This window comes from Microtus pennsylvanicus, chromosome 21, assembly GCF_037038515.1.
Source record: "Microtus pennsylvanicus isolate mMicPen1 chromosome 21, mMicPen1.hap1, whole genome shotgun sequence".
NCBI classification, from domain to species: Eukaryota; Metazoa; Chordata; class Mammalia; order Rodentia; family Cricetidae; genus Microtus; species Microtus pennsylvanicus.
The window spans coordinates 28148906-28171166 of NC_134599.1; the positions used below are offsets into that span (position 1 = coordinate 28148906).

General features: G+C 43.9%; 1 protein-coding gene across 4 annotated transcripts in view; it reads right to left on the reverse strand.

Moving 5' to 3' along the window:
• Window positions 1-22261, reverse strand: part of Dhx57 (DExH-box helicase 57) — a 63797-nt gene that overhangs the window by 22157 nt on the left and 19379 nt on the right. For 3 of the 4 annotated variants that reach the window (XM_075955844.1, XM_075955845.1, XM_075955846.1), the window contains exons 4-13: window positions 20019-20228; window positions 18810-19645; window positions 16997-17172; window positions 14289-14410; window positions 12909-13104; window positions 11862-11986; window positions 8980-9113; window positions 7854-7908; window positions 3976-4181; window positions 34-150 (exon numbers count right to left, since the gene is read on the reverse strand). In XM_075955844.1, the coding sequence (XP_075811959.1) occupies window positions 34-150; window positions 3976-4181; window positions 7854-7908; window positions 8980-9113; window positions 11862-11986; window positions 12909-13104; window positions 14289-14410; window positions 16997-17172; window positions 18810-19645; window positions 20019-20228 (2177 nt within the window). The remainder of the gene's footprint in view (window positions 1-33; window positions 151-3975; window positions 4182-7853; window positions 7909-8979; window positions 9114-11861; window positions 11987-12908; window positions 13105-14288; window positions 14411-16996; window positions 17173-18809; window positions 19646-20018; window positions 20229-22261) is intronic. The other variant, XM_075955847.1, reaches the window with a different exon arrangement.

The following is a 22261-nucleotide window of genomic DNA, read 5'->3' on the forward strand; positions in this document are numbered from 1 at the left end:
GATCACTGGGGCCTAGAGAGAAGAAACGTTCACCTGGAGGGTAGGAGTGCTTGCCGTCCACAATCCACTCCAGCAAGGCCTCTATTAAGTCGAAGTTGACCCTTTCAAAGTCCATGACAGACATTGTCTTGATGACTGACTTGCTCACCCCTGAAAGAAAGGTAAAGATCAGAATAATTACACCTTCTGCCTGTGAGGTAGGTGAATCTTGGCTTGGTTTAACAGTACAGGAGTTCAAATGTAACTTACGTGGTGAATGCTTTCTTTCAGTCCCTCAGACAGCACTGCTAAACAGAAGTACTTCCTTCTCTTTTTTCTTTTAAGATTTATTTATTTATGGGCTGGAGAGATGGCTCAGTGGTTAAGAGCACTGATTGCTCTTCCACAGGCCCCAGCACCCACACACCCAGCTCACAATTGTCTATAACTTCAGAGCCTGACACCTTCACACAAGATATATATGCAGGCAAAACACTGATACAAATAAAATGAAAATAAATAATTTTTTAAAAAATATTTATTTATTTATTATGCATACAATATTGTCTTGTGTATATGCCTGAAGGCCAGAAGAGGGCACCAGACCTCATTACAGATGGTTGTGAGCCACCATGTAGTTGCTGGGAATTGAACTCAGGACCTTTGGAAGAGCAGGCAATGCTCTTAACCTCTGAGCCATCTCTTCAGCCCCCAAATAAATAATTTTTTAAAAGATTTATTTATTATGTATATAGTATTATGCCTGCAATATGCCTTCAGGCCAGAAGAGGGCACCAGATCTTATTATAGATGGCTGTGATGTGGTTGCTGGAAAAGCACAACCAGTGCTCTGAACCTGTGACCCATCTCATCAGCATCATTTTTTGAAGGCTAGCCTTAAACTCAAGAGAAGGATGACTTTGAGCTTTTGATTCTTCTGCCTTCCTCTCAAGTGCTGGAACTGTAGGCACACACCGCCACATCTGGTTTCTGTGTTGCTAGAGATCAAACCCAGGGCTCCACGCCAGGTACGTAAACACTGTATCAGTTACATCCCAGCCCAGAAATACTTCGTGCCCCATTAGAACTTTGAACTCTCTCCTTCCTTCCGTCCTTTCCCCCATCATGTATGTATCGAATGTTTCAGATCTAGAACAAAATTCAGTCAGACACATTTTATTTTATTATTATTTTTTTTTTTTTGGTTTTTCGAGACAGGGTTTCTCTGTGGTTTTGGAGCCTGTCCTGGAACTAGCTCTTGTAGACCAGGCTGGTCTCGAACTCACAGAGATCCGCCTGCCTCTGCCTCCCGAGTGCTGGGATTAAAGGCGTGTGCCACCATCGCCCGGCCCAGACACATTTTAGAAACCCCGTCCAGATTCAATCAAACCTTGAGTCGGATCATCAGGAAGCCCAGGTAGCGGTTACCATAGGAAGACACAAATGGAGCACAGCTGTCTCACGAGCATCTTTACAACAGTGCTAGACTGTTACGGCGCCTTGAGACAAAAAAGATGCTTCTTCCTTGAAGAATGCATGCGAGTTTAAAAAATTCCTCCATGCAGGGCATGGTGGCGCACGCCTTTAATCCCAGCTGTCGGGGAGCAGAGGCAGGTGGATCTCTGTGAGTTCGAGGACAGCCAGGGCTACACAGAGAAACCCTGTCTTGAAAACCAAACCAAACCAAACCAAAAAACCTGAAAAAACCAAACCAAAACAAAAAGACTTCCTTCACACCATACCCATGATGTCTATCCCCACGTGTAAGGATCTTTAATCTTGGGGGCTGGAGAGATGGCTTAGTGGTTAAGAGCACTGACTGCTCTTCCAGAGGTCCTGAGTTCACTTCGATCACATGGTGGCTCACAACCATCTGTAATCAGATCTGGTGACCTCTTCTGGCCTGCAGGCAGGACACTGTATACATAATAAATAAATCTTTTTTTTTTTTTTTAAGGATCATTAACCTCTCCCTCCTCACTGGAGTCTTAGTAAAGGCTTCCTCAGCTCTCCGGTCTTTGGGTCTCTCACTAAATATGAAGCCCAGTTTCAGCTAGACTGACTTGTCAGTGAGCCTCAGGATCTTGTGTTAGATGTGTCCCATCCATCCCGTCCATCCATCCGTCCGTTCGTCCATCCATCTGTCCATCCATCCATCAATCCATCCATCTGTCCATCCATCCTCTCCGTGTGCTGAAGTTGCAGGCACTCAGGAACACACCTGGTTTGTATGTGAGCTCTGGGGATCTGAATGCAGTTCCTCAGGTTGTGTAGCAAGTATTTTAATCCATGCATCCTCCCCAGTCCAATCTTGACATTTTAAAGATTATTTTGTAGAGTGTTCTTCTATTTGGTTATCTGATATTTTACCACAATCAAATTAAATCATGACTATCACAAAACAATGTTGAATTTTCAGTGCATGATTGAGGTCTGCAATCTTTGTTTGCCCCATTATTGTGTTAACTTGATCATTTAGTTAAGATTCTTCCCTGTCTAATTGTTATTCATTCCCTTTGTAGTTAAGTCATTCATGGAGAGGTATTTGAGACTATTTAAATATTGGGGAAATTTTACCAGCCAGTGTTAGCATTATACATAGACTTTTATTTACTTATTTATATTACTTTTTTTTTTTGAGACAGGGTTTCTCTGTGTTGCTCTGGCTGCCCTGGAACTCGCTCTGTAGACTAGGCTGGCTTCGAATTCAGAGATCCACCTGCCTCTGCCTCCTGAGTGCTGGGATTAAAGGCCACCACCATCATCTCCCAGCTATACATGGACTTTTAAAATAACATATTTTAATTGGGTATAACAGTATATGCCTATGGACCCAGCTACATGGGAGGATGAAGCAGGAGTTCAAGGCGAGCCTGCACAACATAGTAAAACCTCTGTCTCAAGAAAATAAAAAAAAATTAAATAAAATGACAGCTTTAAAGATTCTTCCTTTAAATGCATTTTAATTGTGTTGTCAGGGAAGCCCTCCCCTGTGACATACTGCACCTGTTACTGTTCCTTCTTGTGTGGTCTGCTATACCTATAACCAGAGGTGAATACACAGGACACACACTTTGTCTTTGTCCTTAAGGCTGAGACTGGCGCCAGGTCCCAGCCACCCTCCCTGCTCTTTCCCCTGGTTTCTTCTTCCCTCACTCGTATTTTCTGCATAAGAGCCGCTAACCTTTGTTCCTCCTCCTGCAGGTCAGCTGGTTTTTCTTTTTTCTCCTAGCAAAGACTTTTTTTTTTTTTTTTAATTTTGAGACAGGGTTTCTCCGTAGTTTTTGGTTCCTGTCCTGGAACTAGCTCTTGTAGCCCAGGCTGGCCTCGAACTCACAGAGATCCACCTGCCTCTGCCTCGCGAGTGTTGGGATTAAAGGCGTGCGCCACCACCGCCTGGCATCTCCTAGCAAAGACTTTTAAAAATTAATAATGCCGGGCGATGGTGGCGCACGCCTTTAATCCCAGCACTCGGGAGGCAGAGGCAGGTGGATCTCTGTGAGTTCGAGACCAGCCTGGTCTACAGAGTTAGTTCCAGGACAGGCTCCAAAGCCACAGAGAAACCCTGTCTCAAAAAAAAAAAACCAAAAAAAAAAAAATTAATAATAATGCCGGGCGGTGGTGGCGCATGCCTTTAATCCCAGCACTTGGGAGGCAGAGGGAGGCGGATCTCTGTGAGTTCGAGACCAACCTGGTCTACAGAGCTAGTTCCAGGACAGGCTCCAAAGCCACAGAGAAACCCTGTCTCGAAAAACCAAAAAAAAAAATTAATAATAATAATAATAATAATAATAATAAAAAGAAAACTCCCCTGGTAGGTATGGTAGCTATAATCTATGCGGTAGAACTGCTGACTTGGGAAGTTTAAAGTTGTTTTGACAAATTTAAGGCAATGTTACCATAAAATAAAAGCCCTATTTTTCTGGATCATGGTGGGATAGAAACGACAAGATACTTTTGGCATATTTAATACCATTCCCTGAGTGCGCATATTACCTTTATAGCGGACCAAGAGCTGCTTAAAATCTAACTGTTGATCTGGTATTGTGTCTTTGACGGAGTCCTCGTCCTGAAGCTGAAGCGACAGCCTCAGGTCTTCCTCCACCTCTTCGAACGCAGTTCTGTTGTGCCTGGCTTTAAGCTTTTCCTTTGCGATCTGTTTCATGGAGCGCATATATGGGCTCCCATCCTGTAACACATATCTGAGGGAGAAAGCACAGGAGTATGTCTTGGGGGTGTAAACCAGCCTCTCACTTTGTTTCTGTCCAACAGAGAGCTGTCCTGCTTCTGCCCAGTTCGTGTGCTCCCTCCCAGCAGCCCGGGACTCTGCTGGCTGTGCCCTGTTGCTGGTGGGGATGAATGCCATTGGTTTTGTCTAGACAACCAGAGAAGACTACGGAGAAAAGCACCCAGGAGGAATGGAGTGCCCCTAATTTTAATTCCTTCTTTGAGAATCTTACCCATGCCCCAAAGGCCCCAACTATAATTCTAAAGCAGCCAATTCCAGCCTGTGCAACCAAATGTAGTCCTGACTTACCAGTTCTTTTCTGAACACTGCTATAAGACCATCTTCAAACACACTGCAAGACTCTTATTAGACAGTTGGAGTTTGTTAGAGAAAACACTGTTACAGTGCCATGCAAAGGTATACACACTAAAATCTCTAGGTCTGCCACTAAATCACCGCGCCACAGGACTTCTGAGAGTCAATTTCAAAAGCCTTATTTTCTCATCATTTGGGAGACCTGATGGACATAACTATCTGGGAACTACTTTCCCTAGAGGTTGAAAGGTTTCTTAGAGACCCTGTGAAAGGTAAGGGCTGGGGACAGCGGCCAAGTGGGCTCTCTTTCCTCCTACCATTTTAGTTCTTATTTCTTCATGACTCTCTAAAAGACTTTATTTGCAGAAAGGGTCCTATGGCTTTTTAAGAAGTCTAAAATGTCAGAGTGAGTTCCGTGACAGCCAGACAGTTATACAGAGAAGCACTGTCTCAAAGAAACAAATAAAACCAACCAACCAAACAAACAAAGAAACAAAAACCAACCAAAGAAGTCTAAACTGTCATTATTCTATAATCTTTGACTTGCTTCAGTTCCTCCCCACCATGAAATGTCATATTCTCCTTTTACATTCAAATTTCATTTGGTTAGCATTTACCAAATGCCAGTTTTACATAGGGCCATGGCAGTGTGGTGTGGTGTGTGAAATAAAGAGCCTTTCAAGAAACGTGGAAACCAAGGAAGCACCAAACAGTCTCTATTCTGCAAGACAGACCGGTATAATAAAAGTACCCAAGGCTTGTAAGAAACAAGTGGATGAAAATTCACCAAGATGGCACTCGAGCTGAGGGTTAAAGAATGTCCTGGAAAAAAGGGGGAGGAAGGAACAGACAGTAAAGACGTGACAGCCTGCTGTCTGAGAAACAGCAATCTGATGATAAGATTCATTCCGCAAGCTCCTAGACATTCGGGGCTGTTTTTACCCTAGAGTTTAGTAGTTAGTAATAAGATCCTCATCTGGAAGTTTTTAATCACAGAAGTCCTTTTAATCACTAAAATGCTTTGAATCTGATAGCCAACAAGGATGGGTTTAACAGCAAGAAACAGCAAGGATCAAAGCTTTGAGGATTCATGGCTAAAAAGTCATAGAGAAATCCCTTGTATACAACAGAAACTACCATTCCTACCCAATTCTGAAACTATATAGGTTGATCCCTTTTGTTGTGGTTTTGTGCCCACGTGGACGTGTGTGTGTGTCTATGTGTGTGTGTGTGTGTGTGTGTGCTCGAGCCTGCCTGAAGAGTCAGAGACAACGTGTGTAAGTCAGCTCTCTCAAGCTCAGTGGAAGTATTTGACCCTTCCTCCTTCACATACATCCTTTTTAAAATTTTTTTGTTTTTGTTTTTTTGAGACAGGGTTTCCCTGTGTAACAGCCCTAGCTGTCCTGGAACTAGCTCCTGTAGACCAGGCTGGCTTCGAACTCACAGAGATCTGCCTGCCTCTGCTTCCCGAGTACTGGTATTAAAGGCGTGCGCCACCACTGCCCAGCTAAAAATTATTTTTTAAGATTGATTTTTAATTAGTTTTAAGTATGTATGTCTGCATATGGGTATGTGGATGTGTCTGTGTGGTGCCTGTGAAGGCCAGAAGTGTCAAAACCCGTGAGACTGGAGTTTCAGATTGTTGTGAGCCACTATCCACACAGTGGCTGGAAATTGACTCTATGCTCTTTAGAAAAGCAGTTAGTATTCCTAACTGCTGAGCCATCTTTCCAGTCTCCTGCATAGACACCCTAACATTCAGCCTGTATGACAGGCTTCCTGCATAGACACCCTAACATTCAGCCTGTATCACAGGCTTCCTGCATAGACACCCTAACATTCAGCCTGTATCACAGGCTTCCTGCATAGACACCCTAACATTCAGCCTGTATCACAGGCTTCCTGCACAGACACCCTAACATTCAGTCTGTATCATAGGCTTCCTGCATAGACACCCTAACATTCAGCCTGTATCACAGGCTTCCTGCACAGACACCCTAACATTCAGTCTGTATCACAGGCTTCCTGCATAGACACCCTAACATTCAGCCTGTATCACAGGCTTCCTGCACAGACACCCTAACATTCAGCCTGTATCACAGGCTTCCTGCACAGACACCCTAACATTCAGTCTGTATCACAGGCTTCCTGCATAGACACCCTAACATTCAGCCTGTATCACAGGCTTCCTGCACAGACACCCTAACATTCAGTCTGTATCACAGGCTTCCTGCATAGACACCCTAACATTCAGCCTGTATCACAGGCTTCCTGCATAGACACCCTAACATTCAGCCTGTATCACAGGCTTCCTGCACAGACACCCTAACATTCAGCCTGTATCACAGGCTTCCTGCACAGACATCCTAACATTCAGCCTGTATCACAGGCTTCCTGCATAGACACCCTAACATTCAGTCTGTATCATAGGCTTCCTGCATAGACACCCTAACATTCAGCCTGTATCACAGGCTTCCTGCATAGACACCCTAACATTCAGTCTGTATCACAGGCTTCCTGCATAGACACCCTAACATTCAGCCTGTATCACAGGCTTCCTGCATAGACACCCTGACATTCAGCCTGTATCACAGGCTTCCTGAGAACATGATGAGAACAGCTAACATTTACAGAGCATCTATTATGGTCACATACAATTCTAAACACCCACTTTCTTCCCTTCCAGTTTTAATTTTTAAGTTTCTTGAGACTGGGTTTCTCTGCCTAACACTCCGGGCTGTCCTGGAACTCACTCTGTAGACCAGGCTGGCCTTGACCTCACTGAGATGCACCTGTCTCTGCTTCCTTGAGTGCTGGGATTAAAGGCACGCGCCACCACAGCTTGGCTCGGTTTTAATCTTTAGATAAGTAGGTACTTAGAAAGGCCAGAAGAGAGAATCATATCTTTGGAGCTGGAGTTACAGGCAACTGTGAGCTACCCAACCTAACCAGTCCCCCAACTAGGAACTGAACTCAGGTCCTCTAGAAAAGCAGCAAGTGTTCTCTTTTGCTACTCTAGTTAATCTTGTTATTAGTTCCTCACACAGCCCTTGTGACCCAGGGAAGTGTTAGTATTAACAGATCCGTTTGACACACAATGAAAGTGAGCTCGGAGACACTAACTTACCTCTCAGAGTTAGTTACTAAGAAGCAGAACTTAAATACCAAAAGTTTGTTTGCTAACAGAAGGAGGAAAACAAAAACTCAATGGAAACATTAAATGAAAGACTAAATGCAATTGGAAAGGAAGGTTAGTATCTTGCATACTAAAAATTAACAAGAAGTGTGTTTTCAAAGATTTTTGATGAACTTCAATTAATATCTTCCTTACCTCGTCATGGCAATTGCATCCTCCAGAAAAAACTGATCAACAGGAAATGCACGACCTAGAAAAAAGGAAAATAAACTAGAAAGGCATCAGACTACTCAGGAAGGTAGCTGGAAATGTGTGTGCACGCGTGCACGCTCGGGCGACTGTGTTTGCACACACTATCTATATATTAAAACAATACTTGGAATAACAAAGTACTGTTAGTTCTGTGTTCTTGGAAGTATTTTGTTATTTGTCTTTTGAAACATGGTCTCTCTACATAGCCCTGGCTGTCCTGGAACCCACTATTTAGACTAGGCTGGTCTTGAACTCAAAGTGATCCCCTTGCCTCTGTCTCCTGAGTGCTGGAGTTAAAAGTATACACCACTACACCCAACTTAAAAATATTCTTAAAAAGATTTTGATGACAGAAATTTGTAGGCGTAAGTTCTAACTAGCAGAGGGAACATAAGTGGGCAGTAAGGGAATGATAATTCCTAACGGGACTTTACAAACCATCACACCGTTTCTTCCCTCCCCACACAGAGACTTGAAGCATTCAGCGCTGTATTGCAGACCCAGCGTGTGCTTTCTCCTTCTCTTTGATTGCCACCACTTGCAAAACAAGCTCCAATAATGCCATTATTTTAGTCGGTGTTTCCAAACTGTCCCTGTGGGTCAATCAATGGTAGAAGGGCAAGCCCGGGCTCAGAATGGTGACTATCTCACAAGAAGGCTGCGAAAGCACCACAAGCAAACAGACTGTCCACCTCCCTGTCTCCAGAGGGACCAGTATCTGAGATTTAGCACAATCCATGAGTGAACAAGTATGGTATAAATCGGCATATTTTCCCTTTTTATAACAGATTATTCCTGAAAACATACGTTTTGATGTTAAACACACAGAATGCTAGAAATCCTAAGAACTAGGACTTTAAAAGGTCACACACAAAATTAAAATCTGGCAGGTGGATAAATGACCTCCTCCTTGGCTGCTTTACACTGGGACCTTCCGTTGTAAACGAACCTCTTCTCTAGACAGGAAGAAACGCCTCCTGTTTCGAATGGACTCTCAGGTAGCGACCCTTGCTTACTTAGAGGGATGCACAGCAACAGGAGGAGACTGGAGAACGTGTGCTTTGGTTACCTGGAATAGTGATAACTGGGCAATAGCTGAAATACTTTGAGAAGAGCCCAGCATCCAGAGTTGCACTCATGAGAATGACCTGGAGGGTTGGTCTCTGCGACACAATGTCCTTCAAAACTAGCAGTAGGAAGTCACTAGAGACAAGAAAAGACACCCGTGGGTCAGACACATGCGACATGTGAGAACTAACGACTTTTGTGTATTTGGAGCATTTAAGACTTAGGCGGGAAATGTAAAACTTAGATGTGTCACAGTCCTGGTTGTAAACAGTTTGAATTTAAAAATACAAAACACCAGTTCTCTTCAACTAAATTCAGTGCAAGGCCGATCAAAATACAGATAAGATTTATTGCCGAAGCTGATCGTTCTGATTCTTTATATCTACAGGTATACAAAGTACACATATAAAGATTTTCATAATAGCACTGTTTGTAAGAGCAAAGTGATGGAAATGGCAAACGGTAGCAGTATCCAGTCTACGGAATGGCATGCAGCTGCTAAAAGTCTAAGCTAGAGGTCTAGATGAGGAGCAAACACTCCTGAGCCTATGGTTAGTGGAAACCAAAGCACAAACCCTTCTGTACTTATGGAGTGATGCATGCTGCAGGACAGCAGGACTCCAAGTCATCCACACAGGGCTACGCGAGCCCGCAGCTGCCTACACTCTCATCAACAGGGTAGAGCCTGCTTCTGTTCAAATGGCATCCCCAGTGTGCCGTTCTTCTCCAAGTCCTCCAGGGAGCTCTCAGTGAGCGCTCACTACCGTGGCTCTCAGTGGCATGGCCGCACTCACCCTGCTCTTACTAAGAGTCAGGACTCCATTCTTCCTGTTCTTGAGGAATGCAGCTCAGGGTCTTTGTACGGCAGTAACTTGCGAGAATGAGTTTCTGCTAACCATTCTCACAAATGGTCCCTTACTTCCTTCAAGTCTTTACTCAAAACACATGTTCAGCAAGGCCTTTCCTGGCTAATCTATTAACATTTCAAATGAACCCACATCCCACCATGTATTTCGTTCCTTCTTAGAACTTAATACTTTGTATTTTAGGGGGCTGGAGAGATGGCTCAGAGGTTAAGAGCACTGGCTGCTCTTCCAAAGGTCCTGAGTTCAATTCCCGGCAACCACATGGTGGCTCACAACCATCTGTAATGAGATCTGGTGCCCTCTTCTGGCCTGCAGGCATACATGCAGACAGATCACTGTATATATAATAAATAAATGAATAAATCTTAAAAAAAAACACTTTGTATTTTACTTAGTTACTTCATTATTAAGCTCCCCTAACAATCGGAATGCAAACCCTCCCGAGTGCTGGGATTAAAGGCATGCGCCACCACCGCCTGGCTTCAATGAATATTTATTAACTTACAGAATAAATACATCTTTCTATAAGACACCATCTGAAAACAAAAGATTTCTAATAAAGGAGCAGGTAGTCTTTCATTCATATGTTTTCTGTTTGGTTTTTCAAGACAGTGTTTCCTCTGTGTAGCCCTGGCTGACCTGAACTCACTCTGCAGACCAGGCAGGCCCAGCTCCACCTGCCTATGCCTCCGAGAGCTTGGATTAAAGGGTGCTACCTGGCTCCCTTCTGTTTAGTTCTTTTGCTAGCTGAATCTTCAAGCTTGTTTGCTTTAATTTTTTTTTATGAGTTTCATAATTTGACATTTTCAGTTTCCTTAGTCTGACAAATTTACTTTAGGTCTTCTCAGGATATCTGTAACAGCATTTTTTGGAAGGCCCTTTACTCCCACAACCTTTCTTTTCTACTAGTTTGTTATTCTTTTCGCACAACATTTATATGACAAACTGATTAACATCATGTGTCTATGTGGCCTTTGCTCAGTTTCTAAAAATGTTTCTTTTCCTTTTTTTTTTTTCCGAGACAGGGTTTCTCTGTAGCTTTGGAGCCTGTCCTGAAACTCGTTCTGTAGACCAGGCTGGCCTCAAACTCACAGAGATCTGCCTGCCTCTGTCTCTTGAGTGCTGGGATTAAAGGTGTGTACCATCACTGCCCATCCTAAAAATGTTTCTTAATGATTTCTAATTTTTTAAAATAAATTCTAGTCGGGCGGTCGTGGTGCAGGCCCTTAATCCTAACACTTGGGAGGCAGAGGCAGGTGGATCTCTGTGAGTTTGAGACCAGTCTGGTCTAGAAGAGCTAGTTCCAGGACAGGCTCCAAAGCTACAGAGAAACCCTGTCTCGGAAAATAAATAAATAAAATAAAATAAATTCTAAATGCCTTATTATGATTTTTAAGGCCTCTGAAGATTTGGCTCCTGTTTTTCTTTCCCCTGTCATCTTCTCTTTCATTTGTTACTGCGCAACCATATTGGCTTTCCTCAGCTCTGGCCTCATCATGCCCATTCCCACAGCAGAATGCTCCTCTGTGCTGTCTTTGTTCCAAGTGTTAGAGGGATGCCCTTTCCTACTGTAGCTTACGATTTAAATGTCATCTCTTCAGAAATGTGGTCTCTGACCATCTTTCTGTGTCACTTTTTGTGGCTTCTCGTTTCTTTCTCCTCTCAAACTGTGAAGATGAGGAGGAACTTCTTACGTTTGTATCCCCAGCAACTACCACACCACTAGGCACTAGAAGTTGGCATGATAAACTTGCGGATGATCCAGAGGACAGAGGAAGCACATATGGGCCAGCCCTGGGGACACGGCACGTGCCTAGGAGGCTCTCCTAGTGATGGGCATGCCCTCTCCAACCACTGCACCACAGACCTTGGCGATCAAGTCAGCACTCCTCCCTCCGACTTAGCATCCTCAGGCTCTCTCACCACTAGTCTATGAAACTCAGCTGGAAGCAGGGGACAGTTCTTCAGCCATGTCTTCGGGGACAGGAGAGGGTGTCCATGGAAACCTTCCTTTTACCTTTCCTCTGTCCTCTCATGCACTTCGTCGACAATGATGTGGGTGACCCCTTGCAGGGCGGAGTCTCCTTCCAGCCTCCTCAGCAGCACGCCTGTGGTGCAGTACAGCAGCCTGGTGGCCGAGGACTGACACAGAAGAGACAATGTCACTTAGTGAGGTTTTGGAAAAGCAACTATTGGCAAGCCAAACTGAATGAGTATGAATGAACTTAGAACCACCAGCAATTTCATTTAATATGAGATAGTAACTATAGCTTCTGGCTAAGGTCAACATACACCTTCTGCCTCATACTAAAACTTTAAGACTCTCAAAAAAAAAAAAAAAGCAACCCAACACCTAAAACTGTTTTGCTTGTTTTTTTGAGATAGGGTGGATATATATAGCCTAGGTGTCCGGGAGCCCACTATGTAGACCAGGATGCCTAGAACACAGAGATCCTTCTGCTTCTGCTCTCAACTGCTAGGAGTAAAGGTGTGCACCACCAGGCCTGGTTATGAAACATTTCTTTAAAGTTTAAGTCAAGTCTACATTTGCTTCAGGTTTAATACAGGTTTAATCATTTCTGCTAATTAAGAATAAAAGCCAGGGCTAAGAGAGGGCTCGGCAGTTAGGAGCACTGTTGTTTTTTAGAGGACCCAGGTTTGAGTCCCAGCACCTACATAGCAGCTCACAATCATCCATAGCTTCAGTTCCAGGGATTCCATGCCCTCATCTGGCCTCCGCAAACACCAGGCATGCACATGGTGCATAGACATACAAGCAAGCAAAACATTTATATATGTATATAACACACACATATATAATAAAATAAATCTAAAAAAAGGTTTTAAAAAATAGAAAGTCTATATAAAACATATTTGGTGCAACCAGCTAAGAGTTCCTACATCAGAATGTTTCTCAAGGGATTCCAACCCCACTGAAGGTGATTGTTAAGTTAATAAACTGTAGGTCTATATCCCTAATTGCCTGTCAGTATCCAGATCCCCCAAATTCTTTATGTCTGAAAACTGATTTCCGATGACCAGCAAGTAAGCAGCGCACACACACCTTGACACTTTCCAGCCGGATCTGGTATCCCACAGTCAGACCCACCCTTTCTGCTCTTTCCTTAGCGACGCGCTCAGCAACAGAGATTGCAGAGATTCGTCGGGGCTGGGTACAGATGATGTTCGCCACCCTCTCAGGTGGCCCGTGCAGAGAGTTATCCAGAATAAACTGTGGAATCTGTGTGGTTTTCCCACATCTGTATGTCAAAACAAAGGAGTCCTAAAATGAAGTTTTCAAGGGCTAGTTAACAAAGCAATCACGGGCAACAAGGATCTAAAGCTGACGAGAGAGAGCCAGGCTGTTCAGCGAGTGCCTATAGTGCCTAGTGCTACCACCTACTTAGAACCCAGACCTAGTAAATCCTAGGAAAGGGGCCTCAAATGATAGTCTAATATCACTGATAAAATGAGGATCGTGGAAAAGACACAAGTAAGAGCAAACATGCCTCTAGGGATGTGAACTCTAGATATAGATTCCAAAGAAAAAGAGAATTAGCTTATGATCTAAGTATTCTAGGGGGCTTTGAGAGAAAGTGTGCTTACTGTGCAACATGAGGACCTGAGTTCGAATCCTCAGTACTCAGGGAAAAAGCTGGACATGATTGTGCATGCTCCTGTAACCCAGTGTTGTAAGGGGGGGGGACAGAGGATCAATGGACAACGGGGCTTGCTAGCCTTCAGCCCAGTTCCAGGTTCAGTGAGACCCTGTTAAGGGATTAAGGCAGACAGAGCTAGAGCAGCCCACCTGACATCCTCCTGCAGCCTTTCTACTCATGAGCTTGGACACCTGTACAAATCCCTGTCTCCCCCACCAACAACGTTTCATAGTCTTCTCTTTGATGTAGATTGACTTGGCTATAAATGAACTAAAATAAAAAAAACTATGAGAAACTAGAAGATATAAAATTACTACGATCTTAGTTGAGTCTCAGCACAAATAGAATAATTCTTTGTACAACCCTGAATAAAAAAACCAATTAAGCCTGAGAGTTGCCTGGGACAAGCAGGCTTCTTTCCAGTGAGAGTATGGAACAGGAAAAAAAAATGTTACTTATGTTGTTCCTAAAAAGAAAAAATGAAACAAAACAAAACAAGGAACTTTAAGGAAAGCAGGATAAATGCAGAAGGCTGCTGCTTTCAAGCCCTCTGACTTCACAACGGGCCCTGCGTCAGTAAAGGGCTCCCGAGGCAGAGGCGCACATCTACAAGATAAACGTCGGAGCTGCTTTGGGGTGTGGCCCTGCGACTACAGAGGCGGCACAACAACCGCCTACACGGGTGTCATTTAATACCTGACAGCGAGAACAAACGTGCGGCAGCCTCACCACAGCTGTTTCTACGTGTGCACTACAGCCGCGTTGGAAGTAAAGCACTTTCTTACCCAGTCATACCACTTATGACAACCACCTGGTGCTTGCTCAACAGTTTAAGAATTGTTTCTCTTTCTTCCCAAGCAGGCAGTGTTCGTCTCTCTTGCAGAATTGAGTAGAACTGTCTGGACATCTAATAAAAGTCAAGGAGAAGGCAGCGGTTGAGTTACGTGTGGTCGCCTTTCACAGAACTCCACTCAGCGCCCCACAGTAAGCTGCACCCCCTCCTGCTTCCTCTTCAGCAGTTCGCTCTCACGGCTCAGACACGGCAGCCTGAATGCAGGGGACTTTGGTTAGCAGGCCGGCTGCTGAGCCCACAGTGGAATCACAACCATCTTCCCATCTAAATAAACTGAAAGGTATAAGCTTCTCTTGCTTAGCGCTTAGCTGATCCTTCCCAATGGGAATATTTCTGTCAACACTGCAATAAAGCCTGTGTGTCCACACACGCACTGTCCAATACAGTAACTCTGGCCACATGGAGCTACTGAGCCCTTGGCATGCAGGAAGCTCTTCTGGGGCACCGAACTTATCTTAATGAGTAAGTGTAAGAGGCCAAAGCTGGTCAGGAGGTGCTGCAGTAGACAGCGTAGCTCTACACCATATCAACATAGGAGCAACTGCCAAAGCTTTCTGTTTGGCCATTCACCATAACTACGGAAATCAGTTTCACACTATAGGTCAGTACTCCGAACACTGCATTGTATGCTAATCCTATGGGGGAAGAGAAGACGGAGGGTGGACAGTTAGTAAGTACAGGGTTGGCTAGGAGGGAAACTTCTAATGTTCTCTAGCACAGCTCAGGCTGAAGTGGGAAAACAAAGCCATTCTGTGCTACACAGTAAGTTCTGGCCAGCGTGGGCTAGAGACCCTGGCTTTAAAAATAATGTTTTTTGTTTTTTGCATATATCAAAATGGCTATATAAGGATTTTTTGAATGTTCCCAAAGAACTGATAAATGTCTAAGGTGACAGATAATACAAGCACTAATCATACATATACATGCACTAAAATGCCATACAAGTATGTCTGTGTCAACTAAAAATAAAATAGAGTTGGAGAGACAGTTCAGTGGTTAGGAGCCTGTATTGCTCTTTCAGAGGGTGAGAGTTCAAGTCTCAGCACCCACATCAGGTGGCTCATAACCACCAGTTAAGCCTAGCTCCAGAGATTCAATGCTCTCTTCTGATCTATGAAGGTACCTGACTGCACACATGTGGTGCACATAAACTCACATAGATACAACACAAATGAATAAATAATAATATTCTTTAAAACTAAAATAAATTTTAAATGAAAAAATAATTTATTATATTCTGAAACAATATAGAATTATACTATTATCATTTCCTGCATCATGCAAAGGCATACTTTTCTTGTTCCTATCTCTTTCTTTCTTTCTTTCTTTCTTTCTTTCTTTCTGTCTGTCTTTCTTTCTTTCTTTTGGTTTTTCTTGACAGGGTTTCTCTGTAGCTTTGGAGTCTGTCCTGGTTGAACTCACAGAAATCCATCTGCTTCTGCCTCCTGAGTGCTGGGGTTAAAGGCAAGCATCACCACTGTCTGGTTTCCTATTGTTTTCTTTACGGTATTATTATATACATTTTTATGATCTATTGGCATTATAGTAAATACTTGATAATATATAAAAATATAAAAATCACAGAAGGGTCCTCAGACATCATCAGTTAATCTAATCCACAAATTCAATAACTAACTGTTGCCTTACATCCAACTGGGTCCCCCAAATTTACTTACGGTTTCTTTTAAAACAATCTTCATGTCAATGTGAAAACAGCACAGCCTTTCGAGACAGCGGGCTTGAATCTCTGTTACCACTTACTATCTATGTGACCTCAGGGACGTTATTTATCCTGAGTCTACAAAATGGCATGAGTCTTTCCCCCTTCTCTTAAACATGGATTTTCTAATGTAAATCACAGTATTAATATTCCCTCCAAATATTAAATTAGCTATTGCACCAAAGATTCTGAGACCATTTGGTATACATACAGCATTTGATATTCGCCAGCTGAGGCGTGTTCTCAATGCACCTAGCACATGTACCTAAATCTGCAGTAGCATGTAGTAAAGTTGCAGCAGCATGTAGTAAATCTGCAGTAGCATGTAGTAAATCTGCAGTAGCATGTAGTAAATCTGCAGTAGCATGTAGTAAAGTTGCAGTAGCATGTAGTAAATCTGCAGTAGCATGTAGTAAATCTGCAGTAGCATGTAGTAAAGTTGCAGTAGCATGTAGTAAATCTGCAGTAGCATGTAGTAAATCTGCAGTAGCATGTAGTAAAGTCTGTCCACTGGGGGGGGGTGGCTCATTCCTGTGATATATAGCAAGATTTTGTTCTAAAAGGCCAAAACAAACAAACCCAGCCGAGTGGTGGTGGTGCTCACCTTTAATCCCAGCACTCAGGAGGCAGAGGCAGGCGGATCTCTGTGAGTTCAAGGCAGCCTGGTCTACAGAGTGAGTTCCAGGACAGCCAGGGCTTTACATAGAAACCCAGTCTCATCAGGGATGGAGGGGTTAGGGGAGTGTGGGGGGCACGGCAGAGAAAAGGAAAAAATGGCTGGCTGGCTGGAGGCTGGAAGGGATGAGAGAAGGAGTCTTATAACCACCAGAGAGAACCAGAAGCTGGGAGGAAGGGTCACCAAAGCGTCCCAATCGTTGCATCCAGACCTCAGGGAGGTGGTGCTGGCCCTTGTATAGTACCTGTTTCAGCCGGAACTGCTTGCAGATCCTACTGTTTTCAGCATATACTGACTTTGCAGGCCACTCATATTTTTTGTAACTCTTTTTCTTAAGGTTCACATAGCTTTCATTCTCCACTACTGGTGTAGGACTTTCACCCTCATCTGCATCCTCCTCCAGTTCCGATAATCTTTCCGCTTGAATGGAGAAGAAAAAGACATTTTGAGTTAGTCCTTCCTTTAGGAGAGGAAGAAACTCGCTAACAAAGTAACAACTACAGAATCAGGAGACAAAGCAAGTGCTGAAGCTTGAATGAAACAAGTCTATTCATTCGATACTTCTACTCTCCTAGAACAAACGGTGCTAATAAACCAAAGTAACAACAAAGCTTTGTTTGGCGGGGGAGGTTTGAGACACGGTTTCTTCAGGTAGCCCTGGAACTCACTCTGTAGATCAGGCTAGCTTCAAACTCAGATATCCATATGTCTCTGCCTCCCAAGTGCTGGGATTAAAGGCGTGCACCAAAAACAAAGCTTTCAATTCAAGGAATTAACATAGAATGTCTTAGCTACTTGCAAGTGTCCTCCAAATTCAATGGTATAAAATGACCCACATGTCATTAAATGATCCACTGATCCACAAAATGTGGTATATCCATGTAATGAAATCTCCCTCAACAACAAAATGGAATGAATACATACTATGGCATGCATGAGCTTTGAAAACATTATGCTAAGTGAAAGAACCCCTCTTCCAAAAGCTTCCCATCATACGATTCCATTTCTATGAATAGGCAAACTTGTGAACATAGACTGATAGGGGACTAATGAAAACAGGTTTATTTCAGGGTAATAGATAGTGGTTATAATTGTGCAACTCTAAAACATAAAAAAAAATACTGAATGATATCCTTTAAGTACATGAGTTTTATGGTATATAAATTACATCTCAATAATGGTACTGAAAAGCTGGATTAGGAATGGGTGCTTGCCCGCCACGAGAAAAGCCAGAGGTTCAGACCCCAGGGCCACCAAAAACAAATAAATCAAAAAGCCTCCCATGACATAAAAATTGCCATTCCCCAGGGACACAAGTGAATACGATATATAGAAGCTGCTGTTCAGGAGCGAGGCAGGGGCTGAGGAGTCCACCTAGCTAACTACCCAGCATGCTCTCTACTTAGACATTTACCAGGAAACTCTGTTTTCCTTCTCGCAGTGCTGCTGTTCAAACCCAGGACCTCAAGCCAGCCAGGTAGATTTCCTGCTGCTGAGCTGCATCTCCACCCCTAGCCAGGAAACTCTTATGAACCATGGGAAGTCACATTTTCCCGGACAATAATAAATGAAAGTAAATTCTTTGATGAGCGCCGAAGAGGAGCTCACGGTGTAAGAATCTTCGTGACAGAGTAGACAGAGCCAGTGGCCTACGTATATATTTATACTTAAAGATTCATAAAAACAGCATTTTGATCAATTTTTTTACTAGCCTAGAATAATAAAAAACAGGAAGGAATGGATACCATCTATAAAAAGTAAACATATGAAACCCAGTTAAATGAGACTGTCTGAGCTCAGTCTACAGAGTCAGGAACAAGGCAGACCTTTCCCAGCTCTGCTCATCACCCAGGTCGTCATTCTCTACACAGTGACAATAAACTTATCCATCAGCCCAGCCTTTCTCCCTAGGGCGCTCAACAAAGTGACACAGCTGGATTCACAGGGAAGGGTACACGCGGCGACCAGTCAGTGACCCTCATCCAGCCTCATGTTTTACTTTTAAACTTGTCATTCTGAATGCTGAACTCGTCCTGTCCCCATCAACATTTACATACCTTCTGGAACTTGATTTGAAAGAAAAGGACTTGGAACCACTGGTCTGCGGTAGGCAGGCTTAACTGGCCTGGTCTCGGAAGGGTCCAGAGGGGAGTTCACAGGAGGATCGCTGTACTTGTGACGAGTGTTTGTCAGTAACTTGACAATCTCAGATTCTTCCTCTAAGAGGGTCATCAGAGAATACACAGCAGGTTCTGAGGTCTTTGCGAACTCCAAGGCCTTGCCATAAAGGAACTCAGAAATATGTAAACGACATGCCAGAGGTAGGTTCTCATTGGTGGAATAGAATGCCACAAGGGGAGCTTGGGAGGGGTACTTGTGGTCTTCCGAAAAGCGAATCTCAAGCTCATAGAGAAAAGCTGTATCGTCGTCAGCGTTAAGATGAGAATCATCTACGGTTCTCTCTGCTCTCCCAATGATTTGATTTGGGGGCACTTCATGTTTGAATTTGCATTTTGACCCAAATTTACAGTTTCCTTTGAGGTAAAATCTACAGGTCTCAGGTGAAGTGTCCCGCACACTGTTGGCACCTCCCTTCTGCTTGGACTTACAGAATTTATTTGTCAAGTACTCTAGTTCCAGTCCAATGGTCCAGACTCTGTGCTGAATTCTTTCTATAAACTTTTCTCCACAGATTGACCTGAGAGCGAGCGCCTCCTCCTGTCTCTGCTCCACACACTCATGCAAGCTTATACGAGTAGCTGCCTCGGACAGTCTCATCCTCTCTCCAAATTTCTCCGAAAAACACTGGTCCAGCAGATGCTCTAGCGCTGCCCCCAGATCTCCATCACAAACCCTCAGGGCCAAATGACAGTGTCCAGTGTTGAAACCATACCTGGTGAGGGCAAAACATGACAAAAATGTCATGTAGAAAGTCTTATTACAACACTAAAGTGGAATTCACTTAAATACACACATATGAAGTCATAACTGGGACAGCTACAGTCTGTACTTTGAAAAAGCATCTTTGATGACACTAATCCCTCCATCCTAAAAGACAATTTTAGTCATATTGGGCTCTGCTGGCACCACGACAGGACATCACAGAAAGGTACTCGGGTTTATAACACAACGCAGTTGGACATCACAGAAAGGTACTCGGGTTTATAACACAACGCAGTTGGACATCACAGAAAGGTACTCGGGTTTATAACACGACGCAGCTGGTTTGACTTCTCCCAGCGTCCGTAAATGATAAAAGCGGTTACCTGGAAAGTTTTTGCACTGCAAACGGTGAGACTGTAAGTTCTGGAACAGGAGACTCTACTTCTTCTGGGCCGATATATTCCCAAGAGATGGGGTCAGGAATAAAGGCAGGCTCTTGTCCAGCCGGCCAACACTGCTCGTCATCACACTCTGGCTCCTCCTCCTCCTGCTCCTGCTCCTCCTCCTCCTCCTCCTCCCCAGAGATCTCTTTTCTAGAGAACGGGGCATTTTCACAAGTTAGACGTTAATGTCTACTTAGGTCAGAGAAAAGTTCTGCAAGGGTCTAAGAATTGAATTCACGGAGCCAAGGACAGGGGACCCGATTGCTCTCCAGCTGCTAACTTCATCTGGCAGCGAGCCACTACTTTCTGTCGTGAGGATAGTAGTTCCTAGGTAAACACATGCCATCAGGCCTAGGTAAAGCTGTCTATAGAAACAAATTCTATGAAGTGTCTCAATAACCCTGCTATATATTACTCGAGTCCCCATTTTTCCAATGATCAATTGAACCTCAGAGAGGATTAGTAACCAAGGTTACCCAGAAAGGATCAACAAGATTTTCACCCTAGACTTCTTTTTTTTTTTTTTTTTTTTTTTAGGTTTTTCGAGACAGGGTTTCTCTGTGGCTTTGGAGCCTGTCCTGGAACTAGCTCTGTAGACCAGGCTGGGCTTGAACTCACAGAGATCCGCCTGCCTCTGCCTCCCGAGTGCTGGCCTGCACCACCATCGCCCGGCTCACCCTAGACTTCTAAGCCCAGAGCTGAAGGGGAAGCCCCAGCCAATTACCTTGTTTGTAGGGTGTGATCCCCTTAGGCTAATATTTACTTATAAAATCTTGCAGGTATGCTTCCCGCCTCCTCTTTGATTTTTCCTGTGCTTCGCGGGAACTCTGGCTTTGTAAGTCCCCCCTTTTCTTACCTTTATTAAAGCTGAATATTTTATAATAAAGCTAGTCTGGTTAATTCTATCGACCACACGCCAACACAGAGCCTGCACTCTTATCCACAGAAGCCATCTCTTGCTCTACTTATTCGGAGATACTATCCCTATCTTTTTCCTAGGTCTAAGGTCTGAGACAAACAAAACTCTTGTAGAGGACAGAACATTCTCTCTCTGTCTCTCTCTGTCTCTCTCTCTGTCTCTCTCTCTGTCTCTCTGTCTGTCTCTCTCTCTGTCTCTGTCTCTGTCTCTGTCTCTCTCTCTCTCTCTCTCTCTCCAGGGTTTCTCTGTAGCTTTGGAGCCTATTCTAGAACTAGCTCTTGTAGACTAGCCTGGCCTTGAACTCACAGAGATCTGTCTGCCTCTGTATATATTCCACACTTTCTTCATCCATTCTTCCATTAAAGGGCATCTAGGTTGTTTCCAGGTTCTGGCTATTACAAACAATGCTGGGAATAAAGGTGCGCCACCAGCGCCTGGCTGACAAAACATTTCTACTCCTGACTGACCTTCACTAGTTCTGTGAAAGGATTTATTCATTTATTGAACTGCTCAGGAAAGAGCCTAGGCAAACCACTCATGATTTCTAGCAAGCATAAAAAAAATGAGCAAACCTCTTCAACTGATAATGTAACACACAGAGCAGTTAAAGTGCAAAGTCAGAGAGGAGGCAGCTAAGATCTCAGAGTGAGCTGGGTAGTGGTGGCGGAGGAAGCGGAGGCAGGTGATCTCTGTGAGTTTGAGACCAGCCTGGTCTACAGAGTGAGTTCCAGGACAGGCTCCAAAGCCACACAGAAAAACTGTCCTCAAAACCAAACCAAACCAAACCAAAAAAAAAAAAAAAAAAAGATTTCAGTATAGTGAAAGCTCTTTCGCTTGGGCAGAAGGTACAATATTAAAGCTTGATCTAGGAACCGGAGAGATGGCTCAGTGGTTAAGAACACTGGCTGCTGCTCTTCCAGCACCCACAGGGCACTCACGATTGTCTGTGACTCTAGTTCTAAGGACTCTGACCCTTCTGGCCTTTTCCGGTACCAGTCCTGCAGGGGTGCTAGACAACCGCAGGCACACCAGCCATATCCATAAGAAAAGAACAACAACAACAACTTCTCTTGCTGGGGGTTGGTGGGTGGGAAAGCTGAGGCAGGAGGACTGCAATGAGTCTGAAGCCAGCCTGGGCTGCGTTAGCAAGAACCTGCCTCAATATTTGCTCTTAGAACAAGTCTCCTACTTGCTCACACAGGTTTTTAGTTGGAATGTTTTCAAAAAAGCACCAACAACCCATATTAGCAAGGGCCTGGAGAAA